The 27,278-nt window shown below is 42.6% G+C and overlaps 1 protein-coding gene across 1 annotated transcript in view; it reads left to right on the forward strand.

Moving 5' to 3' along the window:
- PKP1 (plakophilin 1) overlaps positions 1-27,278 on the forward strand; it is an 833,005-nt gene that overhangs the window by 725,037 nt on the left and 80,690 nt on the right. Inside the window, exon 12 of the mRNA XM_044076546.1 lies at positions 20,413-20,497. Coding sequence (XP_043932481.1) covers positions 20,413-20,497 — 85 coding nt within the window. The remainder of the gene's footprint in view (positions 1-20,412; positions 20,498-27,278) is intronic.

The following is a 27,278-nucleotide window of genomic DNA, read 5'->3' on the forward strand; positions in this document are numbered from 1 at the left end:
TGGCATACAATACTATCCACACAGAGTGGTGTGGAATGTGTTTTCAGTCAACTTAAGGGTCACATCTGCTGACTAGTTGCATCTGATGGGACACTGCAACCAGATGCTGCATAACATGGTAGAGCAGAAACATACCATACCTGTTGGAGCATGGCAGCCAGCCAGAAAACAGTCAGTCAGTAGCAGGACCCCATGTGAGGCACAGACAGGCACATTTTTTTTTACAGCACTGGCGAAAAGGCACCATCTGGTCCAAAGCAAAGAGCCATGACATAGACAACACAAAATAAAATGATACATGCATTATCAAATCTGTCTGTGCAGTACAGTGCAGTGCATGGACAGTCCAAGCTGTGCTTTAGACATAACTTTAGCCACACAAGTTAAGGGATGGGCAGGGGACACAATCATAATTTGCACAGGTGGGTGGACAAAGCGGCAGATGACAGTCATGTTATCATTAAGGCCAAGGTCATGGCAGATGGATATGACAGACATAGTCTGGTAGCACTTTGTGGTGAGACAGGAATTACATCCTCCAGTAGCAGAGTGGGGCTGCTATATTGCAAATGGTGATGTGTACTGCAATGACCTGCGTTCTTGAAGCATGATGCTATCCACGGCTTTTAGGGTGCAGAATTATGGGAGCTTACATGTGTACCATGATGGGATGCCCTATGTCAACAGTTACTGAATACATGTTGTCCATGACCAACAGGATGACCACATGTAGGTGTGGTGCCCTGTCTACCTACATGATGTAGAACTTCAAGTGTGTGCAGCTTGGTGAGGGGTCCCAGAGTTGGCTCCTCAGCAGTGTTAGTGGACAAGTTTGTAAGACCAGACATAGAAAGCCAACAGAAATCCTATCTCAGGAGCAGACTGTTTCATCTGGGCATCCCTGGCCTATGACCAGCCACCTTGCATATGGACCCTTTCACAGCCATGGACAACAGGGTACCACAGAGACAGTGTGGTAACCATTTGCCTCACAGATCCACCAATGGATGTAGTGTTAGCCACCAGTGACTTGAGCAGAATTACATACTCCCTCTCCCTGTACTCCATGCCACTGAGCAGGTGCTGCACATTATCCTGCAAGCCATGCACATTCACCATCTCTGCAATGTTGTGAGTAGCAGCAGTCTGTGCCTGGATCACTGACCTACATGCACAACCTATAATTAATGGTAATTCGTCATCCATGTCCAGCCATCCATCCATGCGAAAGACCTGGAGTCATGGCAGCACTGCTAATCATCATGCCTGCCCTCTGTAGGCTGCACACACACATATAAGAGGCAGTGTGGTTCACAGATGTCATCTGTGCTGGAGACTCCTGTGAAGCCTGGGTGGGGCTCTCAGTTACAGGATGTCCACCAAACAAAGGTGCAGGTGGGGCTTCAATCTGTCCCTGCACAGGCTCTTTATATGTTTGAGGTATGTGTGAGCTCTTCAATGTTAGTGCGTCTGTTAGTGTCACTCTTATTAGACTATGCCGTGTAAACATTGCCATCATGGTCAGTCACAAGTGACCTGCTATCAGGCATGTGCTGTCCTGGAACAACCCCCCCCCCCCAACAAGCATGTTACAGGACAGAATCAGAAAATACTGTATGGATGCATATATTCTTGTTGTGCAGGGCACTGCAGTTACAGACCACAGGTGACTGGAGGACAGATGTGTAGAAGCCTTGTTGAATAATCCTCCCTCACAAACAGCGCACTCTACAATATCATAAGATCATAGGAGGTTATTAGGCTAATGGCCTTGGGGCCCTTACAAGCCTAGCCAAGAGTTTATCATGAAAAATAGAAACCTCCAGTCAGCACCTGTCATCCCCGTCAATAAGGGACACAGGTTTGTGGTTTCCCATCCACTCATCAAGGTTGCACTTGAAGAGGGTCAGCAAGGTACTCTGACATATATGGGTAGTCTATTCCAGAGATGGGGCAGCCTCTAAGACAAACCTGTCTCTTCAGCTGGTATTGCTGATGACACATATTAGATTTAGGCCTTTCGAGTAGGTAATGCACGAGGAGTTAAGACTTACAGATATGGAAAATCTCTAGTAGGTCAGGATCCGATATTTCTTTGTAGACGAGACACAGATCACCTCTGAGCAATCTATATAATACCGAGTAAAGTGATAGTGATTTGAGTCTGTCCACATAGGACAGGTGTTGGGAGGCCATGGATTCTCTTTGTGAGATATTTCTGTGGCCTTTCCAGTTGGTGCAGTTGTTTGGAGAGGTACATACCAAATGGGGCATTATACTCAATTACTGGCCTAAAGAGGGAGGAGTACAGAGGTGATAACCTCATTTTTTTCTGGATGCAGTCCCTTTACTTATGAGATGAACCAAGAAAAAGGCTTTGCTGACCACTTTCACTACATAATGGTTGAATGTGAGATTGTTGTCAATCTGAGTACCCAGGTCTCTCACCACAGGTTGTGTGCTTTGGGGGTTGCCGTTGATGCGGTAATCAGTGGGGGCCATGTTTTTGCCAAATGGTATGATAATACATTTTTTTTTAATTTAACTTACAGCCATGATTTTAGCACCAGTCATTTGTTGCAGTGAGACCCTCTTGCAGTATGTTATCATCATTTGGGGAGTCAATGACAGCAACCAACTTACACTCATCCGCAAACTTAGTCAGCCAACAGGCCTTTTGTCTTTGCCTGGATCTCTGAGAAGTAGATGCCAAAGAGTAGGGGTCCCAGGACAGATCCCTGGGGAACACCACTAGTGGCAGGTCTGCTGTTGGAGGTGGAGGTGCCTATTTTGACCTTGTAGGTCCTATCGTTAAGCCAGTTGGCCACTCACCTGATGAGACAGGGATTTACTCTAGGTTGTGTTAGCTTTTCGATGATGCCCGAGTGGGGGATTGTGTCAAAGGCCTTGGCCAAGTCAAGATAAGCTGTGTGTACTGACTTTCCCTCATCCAGGGCCTTGGCGACAGTCTCAAAGAAGTCAACCAGGTTCAACAGGCAAGATCTTCCCTTGACGAATATGAACTGGGTGGGGTCAAGTGCTTGGTGATTGCCCATGTCCTTGTTTATAAGATCCATAATAATAAGCTCCATGGCTTTACAGATCAGACTTGTCATGCTAATAGGGCGATAGTTTCCAGGGTCAGTAGTGGCACAACCTTTGTGCAAGGGGATGACAATGGCAGTTCTCCACTGGCTAGTATTAGCAATATCATGGCTAATACTAACCTGTTTTTTCCTTACAGACTCATGCAGTCATCAAGAACCCAGCTCCACATCCAGGTCACCACTGTGTGCGAGGATCCAACCCATTCTCCAGAGAGGGGCTCTAGGAACTCCTCCAACTCCATTAGCAGTTTCCATGTTGTTAGCCAACATCCTTTGGTAAGCATGGCCTTGGCAATGCCCTGTTCCTTATTCTTGGCATGCAATAGCATAATGCTTACCCACGGTTACCCTCTGTTAAAGCAGATGAAGACTCCTGTTACTGCCAACAAGTACAGTTGTGTACACTTACCCATAAATGTAGATGTTTGAGTATATTCACTGTTGCAGTCATCACATTTGGGTTATCCCTGCCAGGGTAGCCCTCGGCCGGCCCGAATACCAGAGGCTTAGTATTTCTGCATCGGTTGCTGTTGCTTCAGCACTGACGTCAGGTTGTCAGTAGTATAAAGTAAGGCAGCCGACACCATTACATCAGTTTTTCTTGCTCTGTCAGGAGCCCCTAAGTGGGAGCCAGGATATGGTGAAAGAACTCCATAGGGAGAAAGTAAATACCAAAAAGTTCCTTGTAAGGAGAGAGAGAGAGAGAGAAAGAAGAGGGGGATGGAGGGAGGGAAAGCAGGACTGCAACAGTGAATACACTTGAACATCTACATTTATGGTAAGTGTACACAACTGTACTGTGTTCTTCGTGTTTCACTGTTGCAGTCATAACATTTGGGTTGATTCCCAAAGCTGAGGAAAAGGGTGGAGGCAGTCAAGGAGACAAGAGGCTGGGTAGGATGCCCACCAAGACTGCAGTGGCAAAGCCTGCCCTGGATATGGAGAAGATAGGCAGGTGGTAATGCTTGGTGAAAGTGTGAACAGATGTCCAAGTGGCAGCTTCCAGGATGTCCCTGTGGGGACTCCTCTGAGGAAAGCTGCAGAGGTGGAGGCTGCTCTGGTTGATTGAGTCCCAATCTCCGTAGGGGGAGGTTTTCCATGTTACTTGTAACAGAAATGGATGCAGTGTGCTATCCATTTGGAAATGGTTTGTTTGGAAATGGCTTTGCCCTCTGCCCCTGCAGCAAAGCTGACCAGTAATTGATCAGTCTTTCTGAATGATTTAGAACAGTCTAGATAGAATCTGAGCTGTCTGTGCACATCTACAGAGTGCAGGATCCTTCCCCCCTTATTTTGTGGGTTAGGGAAAAAGGTGGACAAATGAATGGATTGGTTGAGAGCCACACTAGACACCACTTTGGGCATGAAGGATGGGTTAGTCCTGAGGGACAGCCTGTCAGCATGGAAGATGATGAAGGACTCTACAGCCATGAGAGCTTGTAGCTCGGTGACTCTTCTGGCTGAAGTGATGGCCAGAAGAAAAGCCGTCTTCCAAGAAAGAAACTTTAACTCTGCTGTAGATGCTGGTTCAAAAGTGAGCAGGGTGAGCTTTTCCAACACAAAATTTAGGTCCCAAGCTGGGGTAGGTGCTCTTCTGGGTTGCCTCAAGTTGCTAGCCCCTCTTATGATCCGTTTGATCAGAGGGTGTGAGATAAGGGTTGCTCAGTGTGGAAATGGAGCAGAGATAGCAAAGGCATGAATTTTAATAGAGGAAAAGGAGAGACCGGTGTGTAGCAGGTCAGATAGGTAATCCAGGATGAGAGGTAGGGAGGGCTGTGCTGTATCGGCTCCCTTAACCTGAATCCAGGTGCAGAATCTTTTCCATTTGTTAGCATATGACTTTCTAGTGCTAGGGTGTGTAGCCTCACGTATAACATCTAGAACCGGTTTACTGAGATTAGCAGATCGATCAGTGGTCAGGGAATAAGCCAGGCTGCCAAATTGAGGGTCTGCAACTCAGGATGCATGAATTCGCCTTCCCTTTGGGTCAGGAGGGTTGGGGTCGGAGGGAGATGCCATGGTGGCAGTGTGGACAGGCTGCGCAGCAGTGGGTACCAGTGCTGGCAAGGCCAGTCTGGAGCAATCAGAATTGTTTTTGGTTTTTCCTCCCTTATTTTAAGCAGTACCCTGGTGATGAGAGGTAGTGGGGGAAATGCATAGACCTGGAGACTGACCCAGGGGAAGGATAGGGCATCCACTTTCCAAGCCATGCAGTGATGCTCCCTGGTGCAGAACTTGCTGAGCTGATGGTTGGTGTGGGAGGCAAAGAGGTCGACTTTCGGAGTTCCCCTATTTCTGAGTTATTAGGGTGAAGGTTCTTTGGTCTAGCTGCCACTCGTGTGGGTCCAGAAGATTTCTGCTTAAGTGGTCTGCCAGAGAGTTTAGAGAGCCTGGAAGGAATTGTGCTAACAGGTGGAGTTGCATGGCAGAGGCTGTGTGCCAAAGGGTCATGGCCAGCCTGCATAGAGGGTAGGAGTGAGTCCCTCCCTGCTTGTTGATATACCATTTCACAGTGGTGTTGTCTGTTTTGATCAGGAGAGCCCCTGGGGAGAGAAGGGGCCTAAAAGCTGTCAATGCATGGTGGACAGCTAACATCTCTTTTTTGGCTGATGTGCAGATGGATCTGCTGTGGGCTTCATTGGCCCTGTATGCACCTGCCATCCAGGTGTGCACCCCAGGCATAGTCTGATGAGTCTGTGGTGAGGGTCTGGGCAGCGGGGGGTGGTGAGAAAGGTAGTCCCTTGTTGTGGGAGCATGCTGTTGCCCAAAGAAAATCTTTCCTTAGGCAAGGTATCACTGGTATAAGATTTCATAGGTAGGTACTAGGCTATTGGCCCTAGGGCCTATATAAGCCTAGTCAAACAGCACCCTGGCTTTTGCCACCCAAGAAAATTATTTTCCTGTGCCCCTGTCAAGCAGAGCCACAGAAGTGATCTTGAGAGTGTTGACACCAAAGGCTTTTTAGGTACCATTGAGGTTTACTCATATGCAATCTGGCATATGGAATGAGTAGAATGCAAGATGCCATGAACCCCAGAGCTTGCAGGATTTTCCTTGCAGATAACTGGGGTCTGGTGGCTAGTTGAGAGAAGTAGGCTGTGAGGCAAGTTTGCTTTTCTGGTGTAAGGAATTCCATCTGGGATGCTGTGTCTAGGCTTGCTCCCAGGAATATAATCCTTTGGGTGGGTACTGGTTTGGATTTCTTTTCACTGATCATGTACCCTAGGGAGGTCAGTAGGGACTTTACAAAGGCCAGCTGCTTGAACAACTTTTCCTTACTGTCTGCCGGAATTAGGCAGTTGTCTAAGTATGGGTAAATTTGGATATTCCTTTGTCTGTAAAAGGCAATGGCGGGAGCCAGACATTTTGTGAAAACTCTAGGAGCAGTAGATAAGCCAAAGGGAAGTGCAGAGATCCTGCACCAAAACGTAGATCTTTCCTGCATGATTCCCTGATAGGAATGCGGAGGTAGGCCTCTTTTAGGTCTAGGGTGGCTAGCCAAGCATTCTTGGAGAGCATGGGTAGCAGTTGCTGGAGGGTGAGCATTTTGAATTTTGGTATCACCAGGAAGATGTTTACAATGAATAGTTCGAGGATGGGGCACCAGGTGCTCTCTTTTCTGGGTACCAGAAAAAGTCTGGAGTAGAAACCTTGGCGTGTCTGTTCTGTAAAAACGAGCTCTATTGCACTCAGAGAGCAAGGAAAGGACTTGCTTTTTCACCTCTGCCCACTGGTTTGGAGGTAGATCTGGGAACCCTTTTGGGGTTGAAAGAGTGTGGAAAGAAAATTTGTATCCCTGGGACACTATGTTGAGGACCGAGTGGTTGTTGGTAATGGTGGCCCAGGTGCTTGCGTGGAATGAGAGTTTTCCTCCTAGGGGCAAGTGCAGGTGGGCAGAGGGAGGGGGTGGGGGAGGAGAGTTATTGTGAGTTCTTACCATGAGGGGGTGGCTTTGAACTCCCTGGTTTTAAAGTGGAGGAACTCCACTGCTTTGATCTCTGCATTCCCTGTGGCTGCTGTCTGGGGGGTCTGCTTCCCCGGAGTCTGGGCTGAACTGACCTGGTGGGGGCAGGAAAGGACCAGTGCTTGGAGGGGCAATGCCTGCTGAACCTGGGTGGCTGGACCTGTAGGAAATCCTCAACTGTCTGCATAGATTTAGCTTTTTCTTCCATCTTTAAGACCTCCTCTGCCTTGGTGCCAAATACGTTGTCTTTGTATAAGGGTGCATCCAATCATTTAGATTTGATATGATCTGGCAAGGGCTGTCCCTTAAGCCAAGCATGCCTTCTAACAGAAGCAGTGACTGCTGCCCTGCAAGAAGCTTCTAGGGCATCAAAACCACACTGTACGGTGCGCTTAGTCACTTGACTTGCGGAATGCATTAACTCTTGTAACTCTTTAGATTCTGCACAAGCAGGAAAGGAAGACACTTTTTGTTTGAGGAGTTCCATGGTATGTTGCTGAAATTTCAGCGCATGGAACTGACAATTTAGTGTTCTGATAGTAAGAGTAGCAGAGGTGTATACTTTTTTACCTCATCTGTCTAATGCTCAGGAATCCCTATCTTAGGAGGTGGGATTCTTAGCAGAAGTTGCTTTAATTCCTTTACGCCCTTGAGAAATTACCTCAGGGTCAGCAGTAGGATTTTTGAAAAGAAATTTATGCGAGTCAGGGACTCTAATACCCATCAGGTTTTCTGGGAGGAGGGAGGGAGGATGTCGGGAGTCAAACCGAATTCCATGAAAACATCATTCACAGCATTCAGGACTGGGGGAATGGCCAGGGGTCTGTGCTGTGGAAGATCTAACAATTCTCCGAGTCTCTTTTTAAACTGAGGGTATTCCTGACATTCCCATTGGAAATACTCCCTTAAGGTGTGAAGGGTTTCCCCAAAGGAAAAGTCCTTGGGTGGAGAGGCTGAAGGAATGGATTCCTCTGCATCAGAATCCTTGCAAGCAGAGAGGGGCTGCATGTCTTCATATTCAGATGCATCAGAGTCATCAGACTCCTGTTCAAATAAAACTACTGGGGACAGATCTCTTTCTTTTGGAAGGGGTAGCTTGGCTTCCCCTGATCACCATGATAAGGTCTTCTGCCATTTTAAGCATTTGAGACAGAGGCAAGGAAGCAGGTGCCTGAGATTGGGTCGTCGGTTTCTTGGGTGTGGTTCATACTCTGGGCCTTAGAAACTTGGCAGTTTTCGAAACAACGGTAGATACAAAAGAAGTCGGTTTGTGTCGAGAATCGGTAGTGCGAAGTACTTCCTTGGAAGCCGGTGCCTGCTCAGCAGCTCCAGACCCATCCAAGGTAGAGACAACTGCAGGATCCTTAGTTGTAGAAGAGTTTTGTGGCATACTGGACTCTGAAAGGGTCTCTGTAGTAGCCTGCGAATCAACAGAAGCGGGCATCCGGGGCTGCGAAAGCGCCTCACTGAGAACCGGAGAACTGACAACTAGCTTAACAAAAGCGTTGTCGGTAGGTTTGGATCTGTGCGGTCTGTCTTTATCCCTATGTTTTTTCAGAAGATCTGCTGCCGGATGAGGGTACCGAAGCCATATTGGAATTCGAGGACTGTAAGCGAAAATATCTAGCTACAATAAGGGCCCGACGACATTTAGTTCTGGCGTTAAAAGCACAAAAGTGACCAGGAGGAACGTCGTGGTCTGGGCCTAAGCAAGTGATGCAGTACGAATGAAAGTCTTGGTGTGCTATTTGCTTTCCACAAGCGTGACAGTTAACTTTTTCTGACATCGGTTAGAGCAAGAAAAAAGGATCCCCAATGGGGTACTTAGCTTTAGAAGACTTCAGCCTCAATTTGGAAGACGAAACTCAGGTAGCGGCCAACCGGCACTCGTGCGAAGTGCTTCTGCATCGGGCTCCTTGGCAAGAAAGAGTGATGTAATGGCGTAGGCTACCTTACTTTATACTACTGATGACCTGACATCAGTCCTGAAGCGACAGCTACCGACACAGAAATACTAAGTCTCTGGTATTCGGGGCAGCTGAGGGCTACCCTGGCAGGGATAACCCAAATGTGATGACTGCAACAGTGAAACACGAAGAACATCTGCCAGGTCTGCTACCAAAAAGGCCTGTCTGCATTCCCTTTTACTAGAATAGGTTTGTAAAGTAGTACTAGGCTATTTCAAGCCTAGCAAACAACCCCATGTGAGAATCAAACCCTGCACCTTGTGTCTGTAAGGTAAACACCTTAACCAGTATGCCAGCTTTCCAACTGCACATGCCACATGTGCAGAGTGCCTGCAGTAGCACCTCAATCACATGGGCCCATGGAAAGATATGTACACTGGTGGGTTATATGTGATGGTCAGTCTCTGTGCATGGCTGTGTGTAAATATCCCATACGACTGTATTCAGTACCCCTAACCCCATAAGGTGCCCATTTACCTTTCCTCTATTTTTCTATGACACTCCACACCTTTCCTGTACAATCTGCAGTTAAGGGCATACTATGATGACACCCCTTCCAGCATTAGCATATTGAAACCCTGTAGTACACTGCAGATTCTGTAATCTTCTCCCAAGAAAATGCATTGCCATGTCAAACCCAGTGTACAGTTGGCATTGTGTCCTGTGTGGTATGTTCCTACCCTAAGTACATGTTGCTATTGATGTACACCCCACTGACAACCTTACATGACAGTGTCATGGCACTGTGCTCACACCTACATATACAAGTTCCTCTATGTCCCTGTTCCTGCCATCCACCAGAGGTGTTCACTACAGTGTTTTGTAGGGTTAAATTATCAGATGCCTTGTCTTTGTTCATTATGCCTATTTCAAAGTCCAGTGTCCTAATGCCATAAAAATCCTTTTCTGTAGTTACACATTACAGATGTTTTTGACAATATGGTGACACTACTTTTAATTGCATTACCCTGGACCTCATAACACGGTGGTTATGCTAATGAAGTATTTATCACAGTTGGCTCTGAACAAACAGCTGTCAGCACTAAAGGGTGCCACTCAAGCTCATCCCTGCCCATCCCAGAATTGTGCACTATTTTATCATGCACAGCATATATGAAGCTTGTAGCACCAGAACTGTTTTACAGTGCCACATTGCTACAAGATATCTAAACATATGTCCATGCACACAGGAGTTCTGCCTTGTTCCTTCAATGGACCTGAGTGACCATTACTGCTTCAGGCACTAGGAACAGCAAGGCTCCTATATGGTGTCCAAGGGATAGAAAGTTTTTCTTGTTCTTCCACTACAGGGCTTTTCAGAAGCACCTGCTGGGCCAGTATAATGTCCCTTTGTACAAGGTTCATGCCTGGCACAAGCTTAGCAAGACGAAGGATATTATTGATATCCTTTTCTGATGAGTACAGCACACAACTACAGTGACATGCAATGGTATCATCCTGACCTGCTTAGCCAGTGTGAATCAGAGGTTAAGGACTATCAGAGTTTTATTGTAAGCATTAACACATACCCTTCCCTACTCTCCATCCGTGTGTTCCCTCTACCTTAAATGTCACCCACCCATATACCTTATTTGTTGTCCCTTCCTTGCCATCACCGTGTCCCTCTATCCCTTCCACAACCATGTCTCACTACCTTCCCCAACTCCCCTTATACTCTGAATGAAAAATGGGAACCCTTCCCCCCAACTAGTTCTTCCTCATGGTTATCCTTGGTGTGCATTCCGTTACCTGCTACTCTCCCTTCTCTAACCTCCCTATCTCCCACTTTCATCCCAGTTTATATGATGAACTGAGCTGGAGCCATAATGCCTTTGCCTCCCTGGCCTGGCTTTGTGCATGTAGTAGTGATGAGGCATGCATAGCCTTGAGCATGTTCAGGCATGCTTCCTGTGATGATGGCCACTCTGATAACATGCACTTTGATAGTATGTTTACTACACTGAACTTGCCTATTGCTAGCTGTCTCTGTAATGATCTCTGATGGCGATCTCTGCCTAACATACAAAGCTATGGCAAACCCAGAGCTGTTGGACATGCTCCACTTAAAGAAATCCCAATCCCTCCGAACTACACACTGTAAGGACCTAAACCTAGTCACCACAATAAACAGAACATGCTGGAGGGATACATTCCTGTCCCAGAGACTTACCATACTCTGGAAATGACTACCTATCTATGTCAAACAGAGCTCTTCATTAGCACTCCAAGAATAATCTTGATGATTGGATGGGAAATATGAAATTCACCCCGGAGATTACTTCTGTGGCTCTGCTCGACAGGGGCACAGGAAAATAATATTCTTGGGTGGCGAAAGCCAGGGAAACTTTTTGGCTAGTCTTATATAGGCCCTAGGGCCAATAGCCTAGTACCTACCTATGAACCTATGTCTTCACTAATTTACTATATATGGCTTTTTGCCAATTACTGGCACTATATATGCTCTGATTAATAGCCAAATAGCTGTAGAATGTGCCACACCAATGGTACTCTTGATATCTGGTACCTGCATAATAGTATCCTTCGGGAAGTCATCCACCACTGGTAACTATCATATCCACCCCTAACAGTTGATCCAGTAGTCAGGGACTTGGGGCCACATAAACAGTAATCTACCTTTTGAGCATCATGTCTTCACAGTAGTGAGGAATTCATTCTATGCTGTGCAACTTATAACCAAAGGTATGGCATCTAGTTCCAAGGAAGTCATTCTTCCAATGTATTCAGCATTCATTAAACCAATCATTAATTACAATGGTCCCTTTGATAGGTACCTAACCAGGCATGTCCAACAATAGGAACGTCCACAAAAGTTCTTCACTAAAAGAATACAGATCATAAGTAACATGTCCTATGCAGACCGCCATAATGCCCTGTCCCTGTATTCTGTCTTCAACAGACTGTTGAAGGGGGATCTATGCCTGGTATACAAGGCATTGTCAGACTCCACTCTGTAGGACCTCCTACATATCTACAGAACAAACAGAACCAGAATTACCCATTCTAAAGACTTAAACCTTGCCTGTGATATTAGTAGAACCTGAAGTGACATTTATGTATCCCAGAGACTACCCCTTCTCTAGAACAGACTCCCCATCCATGTGAAGCAGAGTTCCTCCCTAACCCAATTAAAGTGTATCTTGGATAACTGGATGGGGAACACAAAATTCATTCCTGGTTTGGCACCTTTGTCTCTAATGGACACAGCCAGCTTGTAAATGGTTTATCTCCCACACCACTGACAAGTTCTGGTACCCTTAATAAATGTAAGCAGGGATTTAGGATGCATGACTAGGCTTAAAAAGGCCCTTGTGATTGTTCATCTAGTAAACATATATGGACCTATAAACCTGTGTTAAGTAAGCTCTTGTCAGTGAATCCCAGCCTAAGATTTTACCTCCCAGAAATTAAAGATTATGATCAACCGGTTGGAAAAGAATAAAAATGTCACTGAGGCCTAAATGCTCCATTATTTTTTTAAATAATGAAACTATGGCAATAAAAAAAAATAAACATTTTAAAAAAATTGAACTTTTTTCTAAGAAACAGATAGCTAACATGTTGCAGTTGTAAGGCTTTTTAGCCTTTAGCCTAAAAGATTTTTAGGATTGATTAATGATGCATTAATGTTTTTCAATGTTTTTTAATGTTTATCAATATTTCTTAATTTTTTTTAACATTTTATTGTTCTACAGAAGTGTTTTTATCACTGCATGGCTTACAATTTCTTAAGAGCATGGCTCAGTGGTTCTGTTTGCACTAGGTTACCAATTAACAATGTATTTGCCTATTAACTTATTTGCCTATCAACTAAGCTGTTAACACATTTGATCATGTGATATTATTACTTATAGTATATAAATCTGTGTTTTTGTGAGTGCAAACTCATCTTGAAAAAGCCCGGTACTGATCCAGGCGAAAGCGCTTGATCTCATATGTTTTTTGTCTTTTATTTCTGAATAAATTTGGCAGTGAGCTACAGTTGAACTGGTTCGCTTTTCTCCTTTGCTCTGGATTTTGGTATTCATTGGTTTGGAGTTTTTTTTGGTTTCTTCGGTTCTTGTTTGATCCATGGCTGAAGGGGTTGATCGATCCAGCTTTTCGGATACACCGTTACTTCTAAGGGACGAAGCGGAAGATGCACCAGTCACTCGGGGTGAATTCAAGCAGGTGCTGTCCCTTTTAATGCAATTAACTAATGCATTAAGCACTAAGACCACTGGGCTCGAGGTTTTGTTACCGGGTAATCAAGAGAACAGACCTGGTTTAAACACAGCAGTAACATCGGAGACTGGTTTCAAAGTTCCTCTCTTAGCGGAAGTTCCTGGCGGGATTCCACTGGGTAGCACCGATCCGCAGGAGCAACAAGCTAGAACTCAAGGCTTAAGCAACACCAGAAATGGCAACGCGAAAAAGGATTTTAACTTTACTACATGGACTGAAAAGCAATTCCTCTTCAAACAAGGTACCTTTGTTAGCAGTAATTCTGACAATTGTGCTGAGCGTAATTTTAAAACTTTAAATGATAAGTTATATGCATACAAAAGTACGCAATTGGAGATTGATTACTTAAAGGAATGTCTGCGAGTGCAGCATGTCCCTAAAGGGCTACGCTGCTACAAATTCCCCAACGACGCTGTGGCTGGTTCTCGTCTTTACCATAATTTAGTAAAAATCTTCGATAAAGCAGGGCTGGAAATGATAGAATGCATGGTTAAGGACTATGAAGAAAAGGCTGGTACTCTGCTTCAAGAAGTGACAGTGCTTAACGATTCCGTTGTAAAGAGTAAAAACTTCCTGTCTGTTAAAAGGGAGTATGATAATGTCTTTAATGAGGTGGACCAATTTTGTATCAAGATAGTGAATCGTAAAATTAGGAAACTTGAGCGTGATCTTGTGGAATACAGGGAAGGTACTGCCTACCCATTGTTGGGTAGGAATAGGCAAGACGCAAGGCAAAACACTGATGCGAATAATGAGGTAAATTTTAATGATAATGACTCTGTTCCAGCCCCAGATTTGCCTAGGAGGAGTGAAAGACTTGCCCAAAAGAACAATCAAGATGGTCCTTCGGATTTTTATTATCCCCAGGGCAGGACAGGGGGGAGATGGACTATGTACCAACCACAGGGCTGGAACAGAACATGGAGATAAGGGGTATGAATTGTACAATTATTTGTTCCCCTTCCAACCATTTATCTGAAACTGTTCATGGTGAATGTGTGGTAGTGAGAAAGGGTAATTTTTGTATCTACAATTTTACTGATGTTAAAGTGACTAATGATTTTTTTGAACTCTTCACCAGAGGTTTTCAGTTTGTACCCAAACGCAATGTTGATTTAACTTGTGTCTTGGTGGACCTAAAAATGTTTACCAGACGTTTGAATCTTGGTTTGTATTTTAAAGATCAAACCCAGATTGTGGAGTGGCTATCTAGACCTAGTACTTTTAATCTGCCTTTGAATCCATTTCTAAAAGTTTTTGAGGAATTGGTAGAAGCTGATTTAAGAAATCATTGCACTAATAGGGCACACACTTCATACTCCAACTTGAACCAGGATTTAAGCCAATTAATAGACAGGTTCAGAGAAGAAGACATCAGGGTGATGAAGCCGGACAAGGGTGGTGGCACGGTTTTAATGTACAACATGGTATATGATACATTCATTTACAACATGTTACAGGATACCAAACGATATGAATTAATTTCCAGAAATGAGTTGAATTTAGCACACTCCAAAATTAGTTTTCTGCTTACGGATCATTTGTTACAGGGAGCCATTAATGAGAAGTTGTTCAATTACCTCTATGTTAAGAACCCAAGAATCCCGGTGATATTTGGGATTCCTAAGACCCACAAAGGCTTAGCTCCACTAAATTTTAGACCTATTGTTGCAGGAGCCGGTGGTATAACTGAACCACTGGGCAAATTCATTGATTTCACCATTAACTAATTTGCATTTTCACTGGACCATGTGTGCAAGGACTCGTGGGAATTTTTGAAAGGTATCCAGAAAGAATTATTTAAGCCTGACCTGCTAATGGTCACTATTGACATAGTGGAGTTATTTCCCAGCATTCCCCACAATTTAGGTTTGGAATGGTTTAATGACACATTAGCGGCTATGTCGAACCTGGATGGCAATACCATTGGATTATTGGTGGAATTTATGGAAATTATATTAGAAAATAATTTCATCTATTTCAGTAGCGAGTTTTTTAAGCAGAAAAAGGGTGTAGCAATGGGGACTGCTTGTGCCTCCAGCTATGCCAATATTGTTTTGCACCATTGGGAGAGTGATTTTATTTTCTCCCCACATTGGGTCAGGTTCATTAGTCATTACAAAAGATACCTGGATGACATATGTTTGCTCTGGAATGGTACTTTGGACCAATTTCTCGATTTTAAGGATTATATTAACTCCACCACCTTTTTCTTGAAATTCACCTACAATGTAAGTCATGAATCCCTGAACTATTTGGACATTACTCTTTCCAAGGACATTTACAATGGTATTTACCAGTCCAAAGTTTATAGAAAAGAGTCTTTTTCAAACTCCTATTTACACTTTGACAGTGGTCATCCTTTTTATCAGAAAAAAGGCATAGTCAAAGGACAGTTAATACGTGCCTCAAGAATGTGTAGTACGGGTGAATTTTTTCTAGAAGAGGTGGATCTATTAAAGCAGCTATTTGGAGAAAGAGGGTACCCGGCACTTTTGGTTGATGAATTAGCCAAGGAGGTCATTGCGGGTAGGGACGATGTATAATTCCCCTTTGTTGGGGAAAGGGACAACACAGAATATTGGTTCAAAATCTTTGGGGAAGTTTGATTCTCACAATAGCTTTGTGTACACTTTTTCGGAGGATTCTTCCCAGGTAGAACAGTTAATTTTAAGATTTTGGCCTATTCTGAAACAGCATGAAGAGCTCAAGCAAATAATCAATGAGCATCCCTCTTTTGTTAGAAGGAAGGACAAGAATCTCAAATGGTTATTTGAAGGGAAACCTAGAGCAGGTGGTAAGCAAATTTGCCCCAAACCTGGGACCTACATTTGTGGAGCATGCAAGCAGTGCACCTATGTGGTAAACGATAGTGTAGTATTCATCCCATCAAGAAGATTTAAATTTAGGGCTGAATATTACTATAACTGTGGGGTGAAGGGTGTTGTGTATTTGGGTTTTTGTATACAATGCTGTAGTTTCTATGTGGGTAAAACCGAGAGAACCCGAAGGATTTACGAGCATTTATATGAAATTTCTAAAAAGAAGGACACTAATGCTTTCTACAAACATCTTGGCACATGTCCTAATATGCAGTTGAAATTTATGGTTTTAGAGCAAGTTCTGCAGGACAGTAGAGGAGGCCCGGCGTGAGTATAAGGAGCTGTTGTGGCAACTTAAACTGAATGCCACAAAACCCCCAGGCCTGAATGACAGTGTCAGCATTGCTAGTGTCCTTAAATTAAGAAGGGCTAAATTATAAATTATAAAATTACAATTTATAAAACTACAGTTTTTATGGCTGAGTCCATTTTATACAACAGATAGTTTTATTTATTTATTAACTAATAAATTTCATCACTTTTTGTAGGCATTTTTTGCATACAGTGTGTTGAACACACACACTGTGATTTTATAGGTTCTATTTATTCATTTACCCACTTTAACATAGATTTTTAGGATTGATTAATGATGCATTAGTTTTTCAATGTTTATCAATATTTCTTAATATTTTTTAACATTTTATTGTTCTACAGAAGTGTTTTTATCACTGCATGGCTTACAATTTCTTAAGAGCAGGGCTCAGTGGTTCTGTTTGCACTAGGTTACCAATTAACAATGTATTTGCCTACTAACTTATTTGACTATCAACTAAGCTGTTAACACATTTGATCATGTGATATTATTACTTGTAGTATATAAATCTGTGTTTTTGTGAGTGAAAACTCATCTTGAAAAAGCCTGGTACTGATTCAGGCGAAAGCGCTTGATCTCATATGTTTTTTGTCTTTTATTTTGAATAAATTTGGCAGTGAGCTACAGTTGAACTGGTTCGCTTTTCTCCTTTGCTCTGGATTTTGGTATTCATTGGTTTGGAGTTTTTTTTGGTTTCTTCCCTTTGATAGGTACCTAACCAGGCATGTCCAACAATAGGAACGTCCACAAAAGTTCTTCACTAAAAGAATACAGATCATAAGTAACATGTCCTATGCAGAAAGCCATAAGGCCCTATCCCTGTATTCTGTCTTCTACAGACTGTTGAAGGGGGATCTATGCCTGGTATACAAGGCATTTTCAGACTCCACTCTGTAGGACCTCCTACATATCTACAGAACAAACAGAACCAGAATTACCCATTCTAAAGACTTAAACCTTGCCTGTGATATTAGTAGAACCTGAAGTGACATTTATGTATCCCAGAGACTACCCCTTCTCTAGAACAGACTCCCCATCCATGTGAAGCAGAGTTCCTCCCTAACCCAATTAAAGTGTATCTTGGATAACTGGATGGGGAACACAAAATTCATTCCTGGTTTGGCACCTTTGTCTCTAATGGACACAGCCAGCTTGTAAATGGTTTATCTCCCACACCACTGACAAGTTCTGGTACCCTTAATAAATGTAAGCAGGGATTTAGGATGCATGACTAGGCTTAAAAAGGCCCTTGTGATTGTTCACCTAGTAAACATATATGGACCTATAAACCTGTGTTAAGTAAGCTCTTGTCAGTGAATCCCAGCCTAAGATTTTACCTCCCAGAAATTAAAGATTATGATCAACCGGTTGGAAAAGAATAAAAATGTCACTGAGGCCTAAATGCTCCATTATTTTTTTAAATAATGAAACTACGGCAATGAAAAAAAAATAAACATTTTAAAAAAATTGAACTTTTTTCTAAGAAACAGATAGCTAACATGTTGCAGTTGTAAGGCATTAGTCACCCTGAACCAATAAGCACAACCAGAGTTGGTAACCAACTGACATTTCTACTGTGTACAACAGAACTATGTAGCATACATGACTATATAACAGTCAAGTTCAGTCCATCATGTTTCTTACAAGTTATCTGTTTTGAATTTGAAATGTTAATGGATTTAGGAGACCGGCTGATTTCACTAATGTAGAGGTTATACATTTGAATATGTCCAGGGGGATTGTTTTGACATGTATATATAATGTGAAACAGAATTACAGGAAAATAACTCTTTTTCATTATAGCTGCTTTTGAAGCAACTAAAGGTACTAAACCTGACCAATCTATAGTAAGACCATTTCTATGAACTGCCAGCATTTTAGCAGGTTATTTCAGTAGCTAGTAGAATTTTGAGACAAATCTATTTCTATATATTTAAAACTTAAACTGACAGTGGCACCTTGTAAGTCTAGGGGATTGATTAAGGGATAATTATTAAACAATAAGAATAAAACTGATTGGAATAGGATTAGTTTATAACTGAATACATTAGGAAAGGTTTTTGTTCTTTAAAATTTTAGGAACGTCTTTTTGAGGATGTCATCTACAGAATTCTAAATCACCAAAAGCTGTTAATGGTAATCTAACTTTGTCATATTTTGGAAAATTACAGACGTACCAAGCACATTCTTGTCTTGAAAGGGATTAATTCTGACTGATACCCAGTTCAGTAGTCATGTTTTTGTACAAGACTTTAAAGTAATTGATTAACTTTTTAGAAAACAAAATTTAGCCATGGAGGAAAGTGCAAGAATTTTCTGTTTGTAAATTTTCTTAAAAAATATAATGTTTAAAGTGTAACTGTTCTGGGGTAACTGGACCGACGAGTTTGTATAATACCTATTTAGTAAGGGGAAATAATGTTTAGTATGATAAAACCAAAAAAAATAGCCAATAAGGCCAATACACTTAGAAATAAAAAGAAAATAAAAAAACAACCACCAAAAGCGATAAAACGTCACCCAACTTTTAATAGGAACACTTTACACTAAGCACTTTCACCATTACATTCACATGGCTTCATCAGAGTCAATACAAACATAAAAAGACCACATTTATATAGTCTAACTAATAAATCAATGAAACAATTAACCAATCACTTCAAGTTAACCCTGACTTAAACATTACTTCCTATTTCATTTAAACACCTTCACAAAATTTATATATATATATATATATATAAATCTATACAAAACAATAAAATCACTACTGTTACTAATACATTAGAACAAACAAATAAAAACAAGTAAATAAATATAAATCTATATAATTGTAACAGCAACTCAAACCACAGTGGCTCTGTTTTGAAATAGGGGCCATAGATATAAAATCATTTAATCTAGGTTTGCAACCAGCATTCAATCTAAACTGCTATTTAGCTTCCCTTACTTCTAATGCCAATTTGTCATCCCCATCTCTTCTGTTGGTGCAAACCCTATCAATAATAAAAAATACAAATTGTTTATAGTTGGGGCACTCTAAAGTATGCATAAATAGAGCATTATGTATATTTTTGTTATTCATGTCCCTCAGGTGCTCTGTCATGCGGTCTCGTAGTCTCCTGATGGTTTTTCCCACATAAAATCCTGGGCAAGATAAACACGTGGCCAAATAAATTACCATGCTCGTGTTACAATTACATCTACCCGGGCATCCAATGGTGGGTTCAAATCTACCTTTTGCCACACTAGTGTCATCATTAAAGTTCTTACAGACCTTACAAGTATCACATTTATACATTAATGATCGTTGGACTTCCTGCGTCCTAGCACCTCTCTCAAAAATGCTTTTAATATTCCTACCCCTACTATATACTACTCTAGGCTTAAACCCTAATTTCTCCTTCATTTCGTTGCCAAAGTGCAACTCCCACAATTTGTTGATACTGGCTACCGATTGTGGTGTTTCTTGGTTGTATTGTAACACCAATGCATGTGGGTTGAAACTGACTATAGTCAATGTGTTGCCTGCACCTGTAACTTTTAAGATAGGCTTGAATGTTGTATTCCTTTTCACCATAATCTCTTTCTTTATTTTAAGGAGCAAACCCACAGGGTAACCCCTATTCTTAAACATTCCAATTAAGGTAAATATCTCTTTACCAAATAGCGCATCGTCATTGATGACATGAGATAATCTAACCATCTGCCCTTTTATAAATGCCCCTCCTTTGATGCACAGGATGACAACTATTATATAAAGCAGCAACATACTGGAATAGGTTTCCTTTCTTATATTTTTCTTATATTTTCTTTTTATTTCTAAAAGTTTAGTATGATTTTTTTTAAGTATTTTACTAAATCTATAGCATACAGACAACACAGTTACTTAAAACGAATCTGCATTTTAATTAAGACAACTTTTCCTTTCCTTATACAGCTATTCACCAAAGGCCAGCCTGGCTGCATCCACCTTATTAAGCGACTTATGGGGAATGAAGGAAATTCAAGGCCTCTTGAAACAGGTAATTTAAAGCACTGCCTCTTACAATGGCACCTCTATTAAGTAACACTAGAAAACAATATAGCTGCTATAGTGTTAACAGTAGTTTGACTTAAAATCTACTATTATAATGCTTATAACCAAAGCAATTCATCTAAAACCAGAAAGGATGACTGCAAAACAGCAACTCTGAGAAATTAATACATGCAGTCACCAATACCTGCTTCATCCAACTCAAGGTTGCAGGAAAGCTGAAACCCATCCAGGCATTCAGTCAGTGTATGGCAGAAAATCATTCCTAGACATGATACCAGTCACTATCACTCTTACATGATTTGTACACATACAGGCAACTAACAGTTTTACCTAACAGCATATCCTTGGAGTATGGAAGAAAACACGAATATCCAGCAAAAACCCAAATGAAAAAAGAAAGGGACATGCAGACACACAGACGTGACCCCAGCTAGCAACCAAATTAGAGAACCATCCACTGTAAGACTTAATTACAGCATCACCGTGCCACCCTTTTTTGGGTTACAGACGGGGCACAGCTTATCCCAGCGAAAAATGGGCATAAGGCAGAGAACAATTCCTGGAAGGAACACCAGTCAGAGGATACACACATACACAGACTAGATGCAGATATACAGTTAGCTTACAGAATTACCAGTTCACCTATTAGTATGTTTTGGTAAGTGAAAGAAATATGAGCATATAACAAACATCTGCATGGACACATGAAGGGCATGCTGACTCTAAAGGCATAAAAGCTAGAAATCAAACCAGAAATCTTAAGTGCTGTGAGGCAGCACCAATGATGCATACATACACAGAATGTGTACAAATGCAATTACATTCTTTAGACGTCACATTTTGAAAGCATAAACTAACTAAATCTCATTTAAATTCTTGTCTAGGCAACAAACAAACCAAATAAACTGTTTAAATCCACAAGGCAAGACTGGAACACAATGAGAGAAGGCTAAAAGTTGAATTGTTTTAATATCCTCCTAATAAAATTAGCGCTTTCGGCGGAAAAAATACACCGCCTTCTTCAGATAATCTGAAGAAGGCGGTGTATTTTTTCCGCCGAAAGCGCTAATTTTATTAGGAGGATATTAAAACAATTCAACTTTTAGCCTTCTCTCATTGTGTTCCAGTCTTGCCTTGTGGATTTAAATTCTTGTCTAGGGCTGAGGTAAAACTTATTTAAAAAGATATTTTTGGGACCTCCTCAATGAGGCTTTACTACCTGTAGCTATAAAGATGGCAAAACAGAACAGTCGTTTCAGGTTAAACTTACCAAAACAGGAAATGTTTGAGTGAACATTACTGCAGTAGCCTTAGCTGTATGGGTTATATCCTGCCAAGGACGTAATAGCCAGCTTCCAAAGCTTCAGGGCACCATCCATGTGTCCAAACTGTCAGGGAACTTGAGATAAGCTGACTGAAAAACAAGTCTGGTTGGGAAGCCATTCAAAGCTTTCCAACCAGCAGACAGAGTGTCGCTGAACCCTGAAAGGACAATGCTAGGAAGAACAACAAATAAATGTCCACACCCTGGTATATAAAAAATAAATTAAAAAAAAGTACAAGAGGGGTGGAGGGAGTAGCTTCTGCAACAGTGATCCTTTGAACATCTACAGTTATAGTGAGTTTAACTTACACAACTGTACTATATCATACTGCTCACTACTGTAGTAGCCTTAGCTATATTGGTAAATTACCTTTATTAACTCTACTTAGGAGTTGGAAGGAAAAGAGTCCAGGAGCCCCTGGAGAATGGTCCTAGCAAAGTTTGATCTGAATCAAGAGAAAGAATCAAGCTTTTGATGCTTTGTAAAAGTATGTACAGAGAACCAAGTAGCAGCTTCTAAAATACTTCTATAATCCAATCCTTTCCAAAAAGCCATAGATAAAGCCAAGGACCTGGTAGAAGTCAGCCTTGATCCTGCCTGGAATAGATTTGCTATGATGAGTATAACAAAAGGTAATAGCCTTAGACAACCATTTAGAAATGGTCTGCTTTGACTTAGGTTATACCATCTTCTTACATTCACAACAACTTAACAATTGATCTGAAGATCTGAAAGATTTAGTTCTGTCAAGATAGTACCAGAGTTATCTGTGGAGATCCAAGGTACAGACTATCCTTTCTCCCTGATTTTTAGGTTCAGAAAAGAAAATAGGGAGATGGGTAGTTTGGATTAAATTAAACCTGGATATCACTTAAGGTAAAAAAGAAGGATTAGTTCTGAAGGAATCCCTGTCCCTATGGAAAATGAGAAAGGAGATAGGGCTGACTCACCATAAGAACTTGCAACTCAGACACCCTTCTTGCAGAGGTCAGAGCAATCAGTAAAACTGTTTCCTATGTTCAACTCAGCCAGATTAGCTGGTTAAAATGCAGCAAATCTTAGATTCTCCAATACAAAAATTAAGATCCCCAGGAGGGGCCACGGGTTTTCTTGGAGGCCTCGTATGCAAAACCTCTTTTAAGAGCATTTTGACATCAGACTGCATTGAAAGAGGAAGATCCATGGGCAGACATGCTGAATGGTTGATAAATGAACCCTGCTAGAGGAATAAGAAATGCCATAAGATAGTAACTCACAAAAATATTGTAGAATCAGAGAATAACTAGTTCTGAACAGGTGCTGATTATGTTATTAGCACCAACTAGAAATCCTTTTCCATTTGCTAATATATGATTTTCTAGTTTCAAGTTTTTTTTTTGCTTCTGTTAGTACCTGCTGCATGTGTTTAGTAAACAGGTGCCTAAAAGGAATTAAGACCCCAACATCCAGGCAACCCTGTTCTTGTTTGACTTGATCCAGTCTATGAGGAAGCTTGTGGTAATTACCTCTGGCCATTTCCAAAAGGGAGACCTACAGTTGCCTAGGCCAGAAAGGAATCACAATAATAATCTTGAGGGATTCCTTCTAAGTCTTCACAAGTACCCTCGATAAAGGGTAGACAAGCATACAGGAATATTCCTGTCCAATGAAAAGAAAAGACATCTGTCTTCATGGCCTTCTTGCATGGAGTCCTGGAACATAATCTTACCAGTTGACTGTTTAGAGAGGAGAAAAAAAAGAATCTACAGATAGATCAAATCTTGGAAGACCCCCCCCCCCCCCACCCCAATCTAGTTTTCATTTGTGGGGTCTGCCACACAGATTTGCTCCAATAGAATGCAGAATACCAGCAGAGTGACACTATGCTGCGAAGCTCATCTCAAGCTAACCTAGCTACTCTGCAAAGTGGGGTATGACCTTGGTTTCTCCTTGCTTGATGTTGCATGGGGGAAGAGGAGGAAAGGCATACAGGAACATCCTCTAATAAAAAAAGGACATAGTGTCCACCTTCAAAGACAGATGATTTGCAGCTCTGAAAAAGAATAGAAGTCTGTTCAGCATGGAGGCAGTATGTAGAATGTCCAGAAACACTTCCCTGTGAAGTAGCCATTCATGAGGTTGTGTCTTGGACCTGCTCAGGGAGTCTGCTGCAAGGTTGTGCTCAGAGGAAATGTATACTGCCTGAAGACTGATATGATGGCAGACAGTAAAGTTGCAGGTCAGAAGAGCCAGTCTGCAAAGATAAGACTTTGTGCCTCCCCACCCCCAATTTGTTGATCTGCCACATGATTGTGGTGTTGTCTGTAGGAACCTTTAGAAGGGTGTTACCCAAACAGAGTGAAAAACCTGGAGAGCAATGATGAGTGCCCTCATCTCTTCAATGTTGATGTGGTCTAACATCTAATGGATGGGCCAGAGACTCTAAACTTTCAGACTGCTGGAAGAGGCTCTCCACTCCAGATCAGGGGCGTCTGTGAAGAGCTCATTTGTAGGAGGAGAAGGAAACTGAAAAAGCAGATCTGTATTGAGAGAGAGAGCTGCAAAATCCACCACTGAATCTCTAGTTTGAGACAAGGTAATAGAAGGACTGGAAATTCCAGAGGGTGTCAATGTTGGAGGCAAGGAGTCTTGCGATAACACTGGAACTTCCTAATACCCCACTCGGGCATTATAGATAAGCTCACCAGCTTAAATATAAAGCCCTATGTCACTAGATGGGTTGCAAACTGGCTCAAGGACAGAACCCACATGGTTAGAATTGCTGGAGCCATGTCAGACTCCAAACCAGTTACAAGTGGCGTCCCACAAGGCTCAGTCCTGGGACCTCTCTTGCTCGGTATATATTTCTCAGAGGTACAGGCCAACACGGAAGGACTGTGGCTGACCAAGTTTGCAGAGGACTGCAAACTGGGCACCATAATTGACTCTCCAGCCGACACAAGCATCCTACAAAAGGGCCTCATAGAAACAGACAACTGGTGCCAGAACCATGGCCTCAAGCTAAACACCAAAAAGTGTATAGTCATCCCCTTCGGCAAAAACAAAGTGCCCACAAATTACCACATAGGTGGTAATCCATTAAGTACAGAAGAAGTAATTAGGGACCTGGGGACCCAAGTTGATAGCAGTCTCTCATTTGACAACCACGTGGCCAAAGTGGTTAGAAAAACATTTTATATAGCCCACCTAATCATGAAGGGATTCACATCTAGATCAGGGGAGGTCATCGTACCTCTTTACTCATCCCTCATGAGGCCCATAATTAAGTACAATGCCCCTTTTGGGATGTACCTTACCAGATACCTGCAGCAACTGGAAAGACCCCAAAAGTACCTCACCAAGAGGATCAAAGGGCTCAAACAGATGCCATATGCTGCCCGGTTAAAGAAACTCCAGCTCTACTCAGTGGCATACCGCCTGCTCAGAGGCAATCTGTGCCTGACATATAAAGCCATGTCCAACCCGAAATTAATGGACATGCTGCACCTCAGAAAATCCAAATCCCATTGAGCTACGCGCTTGAAGGACTTGAACCTCAGCACTGAAATAAATAGGACATACTGGAGGGACAGATTCATAACCCAGCGGCTCCCTTCACTCTGGAATAAAATCCCAGTCCAGGTTAGGCAGAGTCCCTCATTGACTCTCTTCAAGAGGAATCTTGATGAGTGGATGGGAGATCATAGGTTTACCCCGGGTATCACTTCTGTGTCACTGTTAGACAGAGGCACAGTATACTAACCTCGAAAAAGGGCATAGCAAAATTAATTTAAAATGGGTGGCGAAAGCCAAACACACTCTGGCTAGGCTTATAAATGCCCTAGGGCAGATAGCCTAGTATGAACCTATGTGAAGTTGTATGAACCTATGTGAAGTTTGGCAAATGGCATCATGGGAGTGGTGGATGCCATAAACCCCAAATCTCAGAGAAATTCCCTGGAAGGAAGAAGCCAGACAGGAAATAGAAAGTGAAAAGTTGACAGAACATTTGAAGCTAACATTGGAATGGTCTGAATTCTACAACCCAGGAAAACTTGGTCCTGAGAATGAATCAGACCAAACTCCTTGAGACTGACGGTAAAGCCCAGGCTTGGCAAGAAGAGTATAGTAAAGTGTAGATCCTGAAGCAGCTGGGGTTGAGAGGAAGCACGTTGTCCAAATATAGGAATATCTGAACTTCCTGGAGCCTGCAGAAGGCTATCACAGGGGCAAGACATTTGCTGAACAGGGGGTCATAGAAAGACCAAAGGGCAGAGTAGAGAACTGAAATCGCAAAGAAACAGTGAAGTATAAAAACTTCCTGAAAGGAGGATGAATGGGAATATAAAGACAAATGTTCTAGACCGGGATCTAGCAAGGCCAGAAAAGTCTGGGGAAGGAAAAGAGGGACAAAGAATCAGAAGAGACAGCATCCTAAAAGAAGTCACTTCTAAGAAGGTGTTGAGGAAGGAAAGGTCTAGAATAGGATGTTCATCGTGCATACAGCTGCAGTCATAACAGATGGGTTCTCCTGCCGTCAGGCGGGTCCTCGGTCGGCCGAATTCCAAAGTCTAGGTCCGGCGTCGATTGTTGTCGATTCTTCCCTGACATCAGTGCGACAGGGGTATAAAGGAACCAGCCGACGCCATCTTCTTCGGTCTTTCTTGCCGCGCGGTGCCCGAAGCAGAAGCAGTTCGCAAGTGTCGGTCGGCCAGCTCCTGAAATTACGAAAATTTTGAAACCGAAGTCTTCTTGAAAGCTAAGTACCCCGTTGGGGAAACTTTTCTTGCCTCAGACCGATGTCAGACAAAGTTAATAATTGTATTTCATGTGGGAAGCAAATACCGCATAAGGATTTCCATTCCCTCTGTATACCTTGTTTATGCCCAGACCACGACGTCTCAGTCTGTCGCTTTTGTGCTACATTTAACAAATGCACCATTAAGCATCGGGCGGAGTTCGCCCAGCATTATTTTGGAAAAACATTTAACTATATTATGTCGTCGGATTCTCCGACTCCAGTTCTGTCTAAAAAACGCAAAGACAAGGACCGACACACGAGGTCTGCGGCCTCTACCGACACCACGCCAAAGCAGAATACACGTGGTCCGGTTCTCAGCGAGGCGCCTACGCAGCCCCTGACTACTGACGACACTTGTTTGGCGGTGTCTCCTGTACCCGAGGTCGCAGGCTCCTCGGCCCACACCCCGACTACAGATACCGAAGCCACTCTTGGCGTTGAACCTCAAAATGTGGACAGGTCTACCTCTACTCAAGGTGTCTTCAGACTTTCCTCTTCTTTCTCCATCAAGGCTTTCACCAAGTCTAAAGCAGCCATGCATTCTAAGAGACAAGCTACACAGGGCCCATCTCCAGGCCCCATGCCTAAAAAACAGATGCTTAAAATGGCTGAGGATTTAATTACCCTTATCAGGGGTTCTCAACCCCCACCGGACAAAAGGC

The sequence above is a fragment of the Protopterus annectens genome, chromosome 7.part0, assembly GCF_019279795.1.
Source record: "Protopterus annectens isolate FY-2018-M chromosome 7.part0, PAN1.0, whole genome shotgun sequence".
NCBI lineage: Eukaryota > Metazoa > Chordata > Ceratodontiformes > Protopteridae > Protopterus > Protopterus annectens.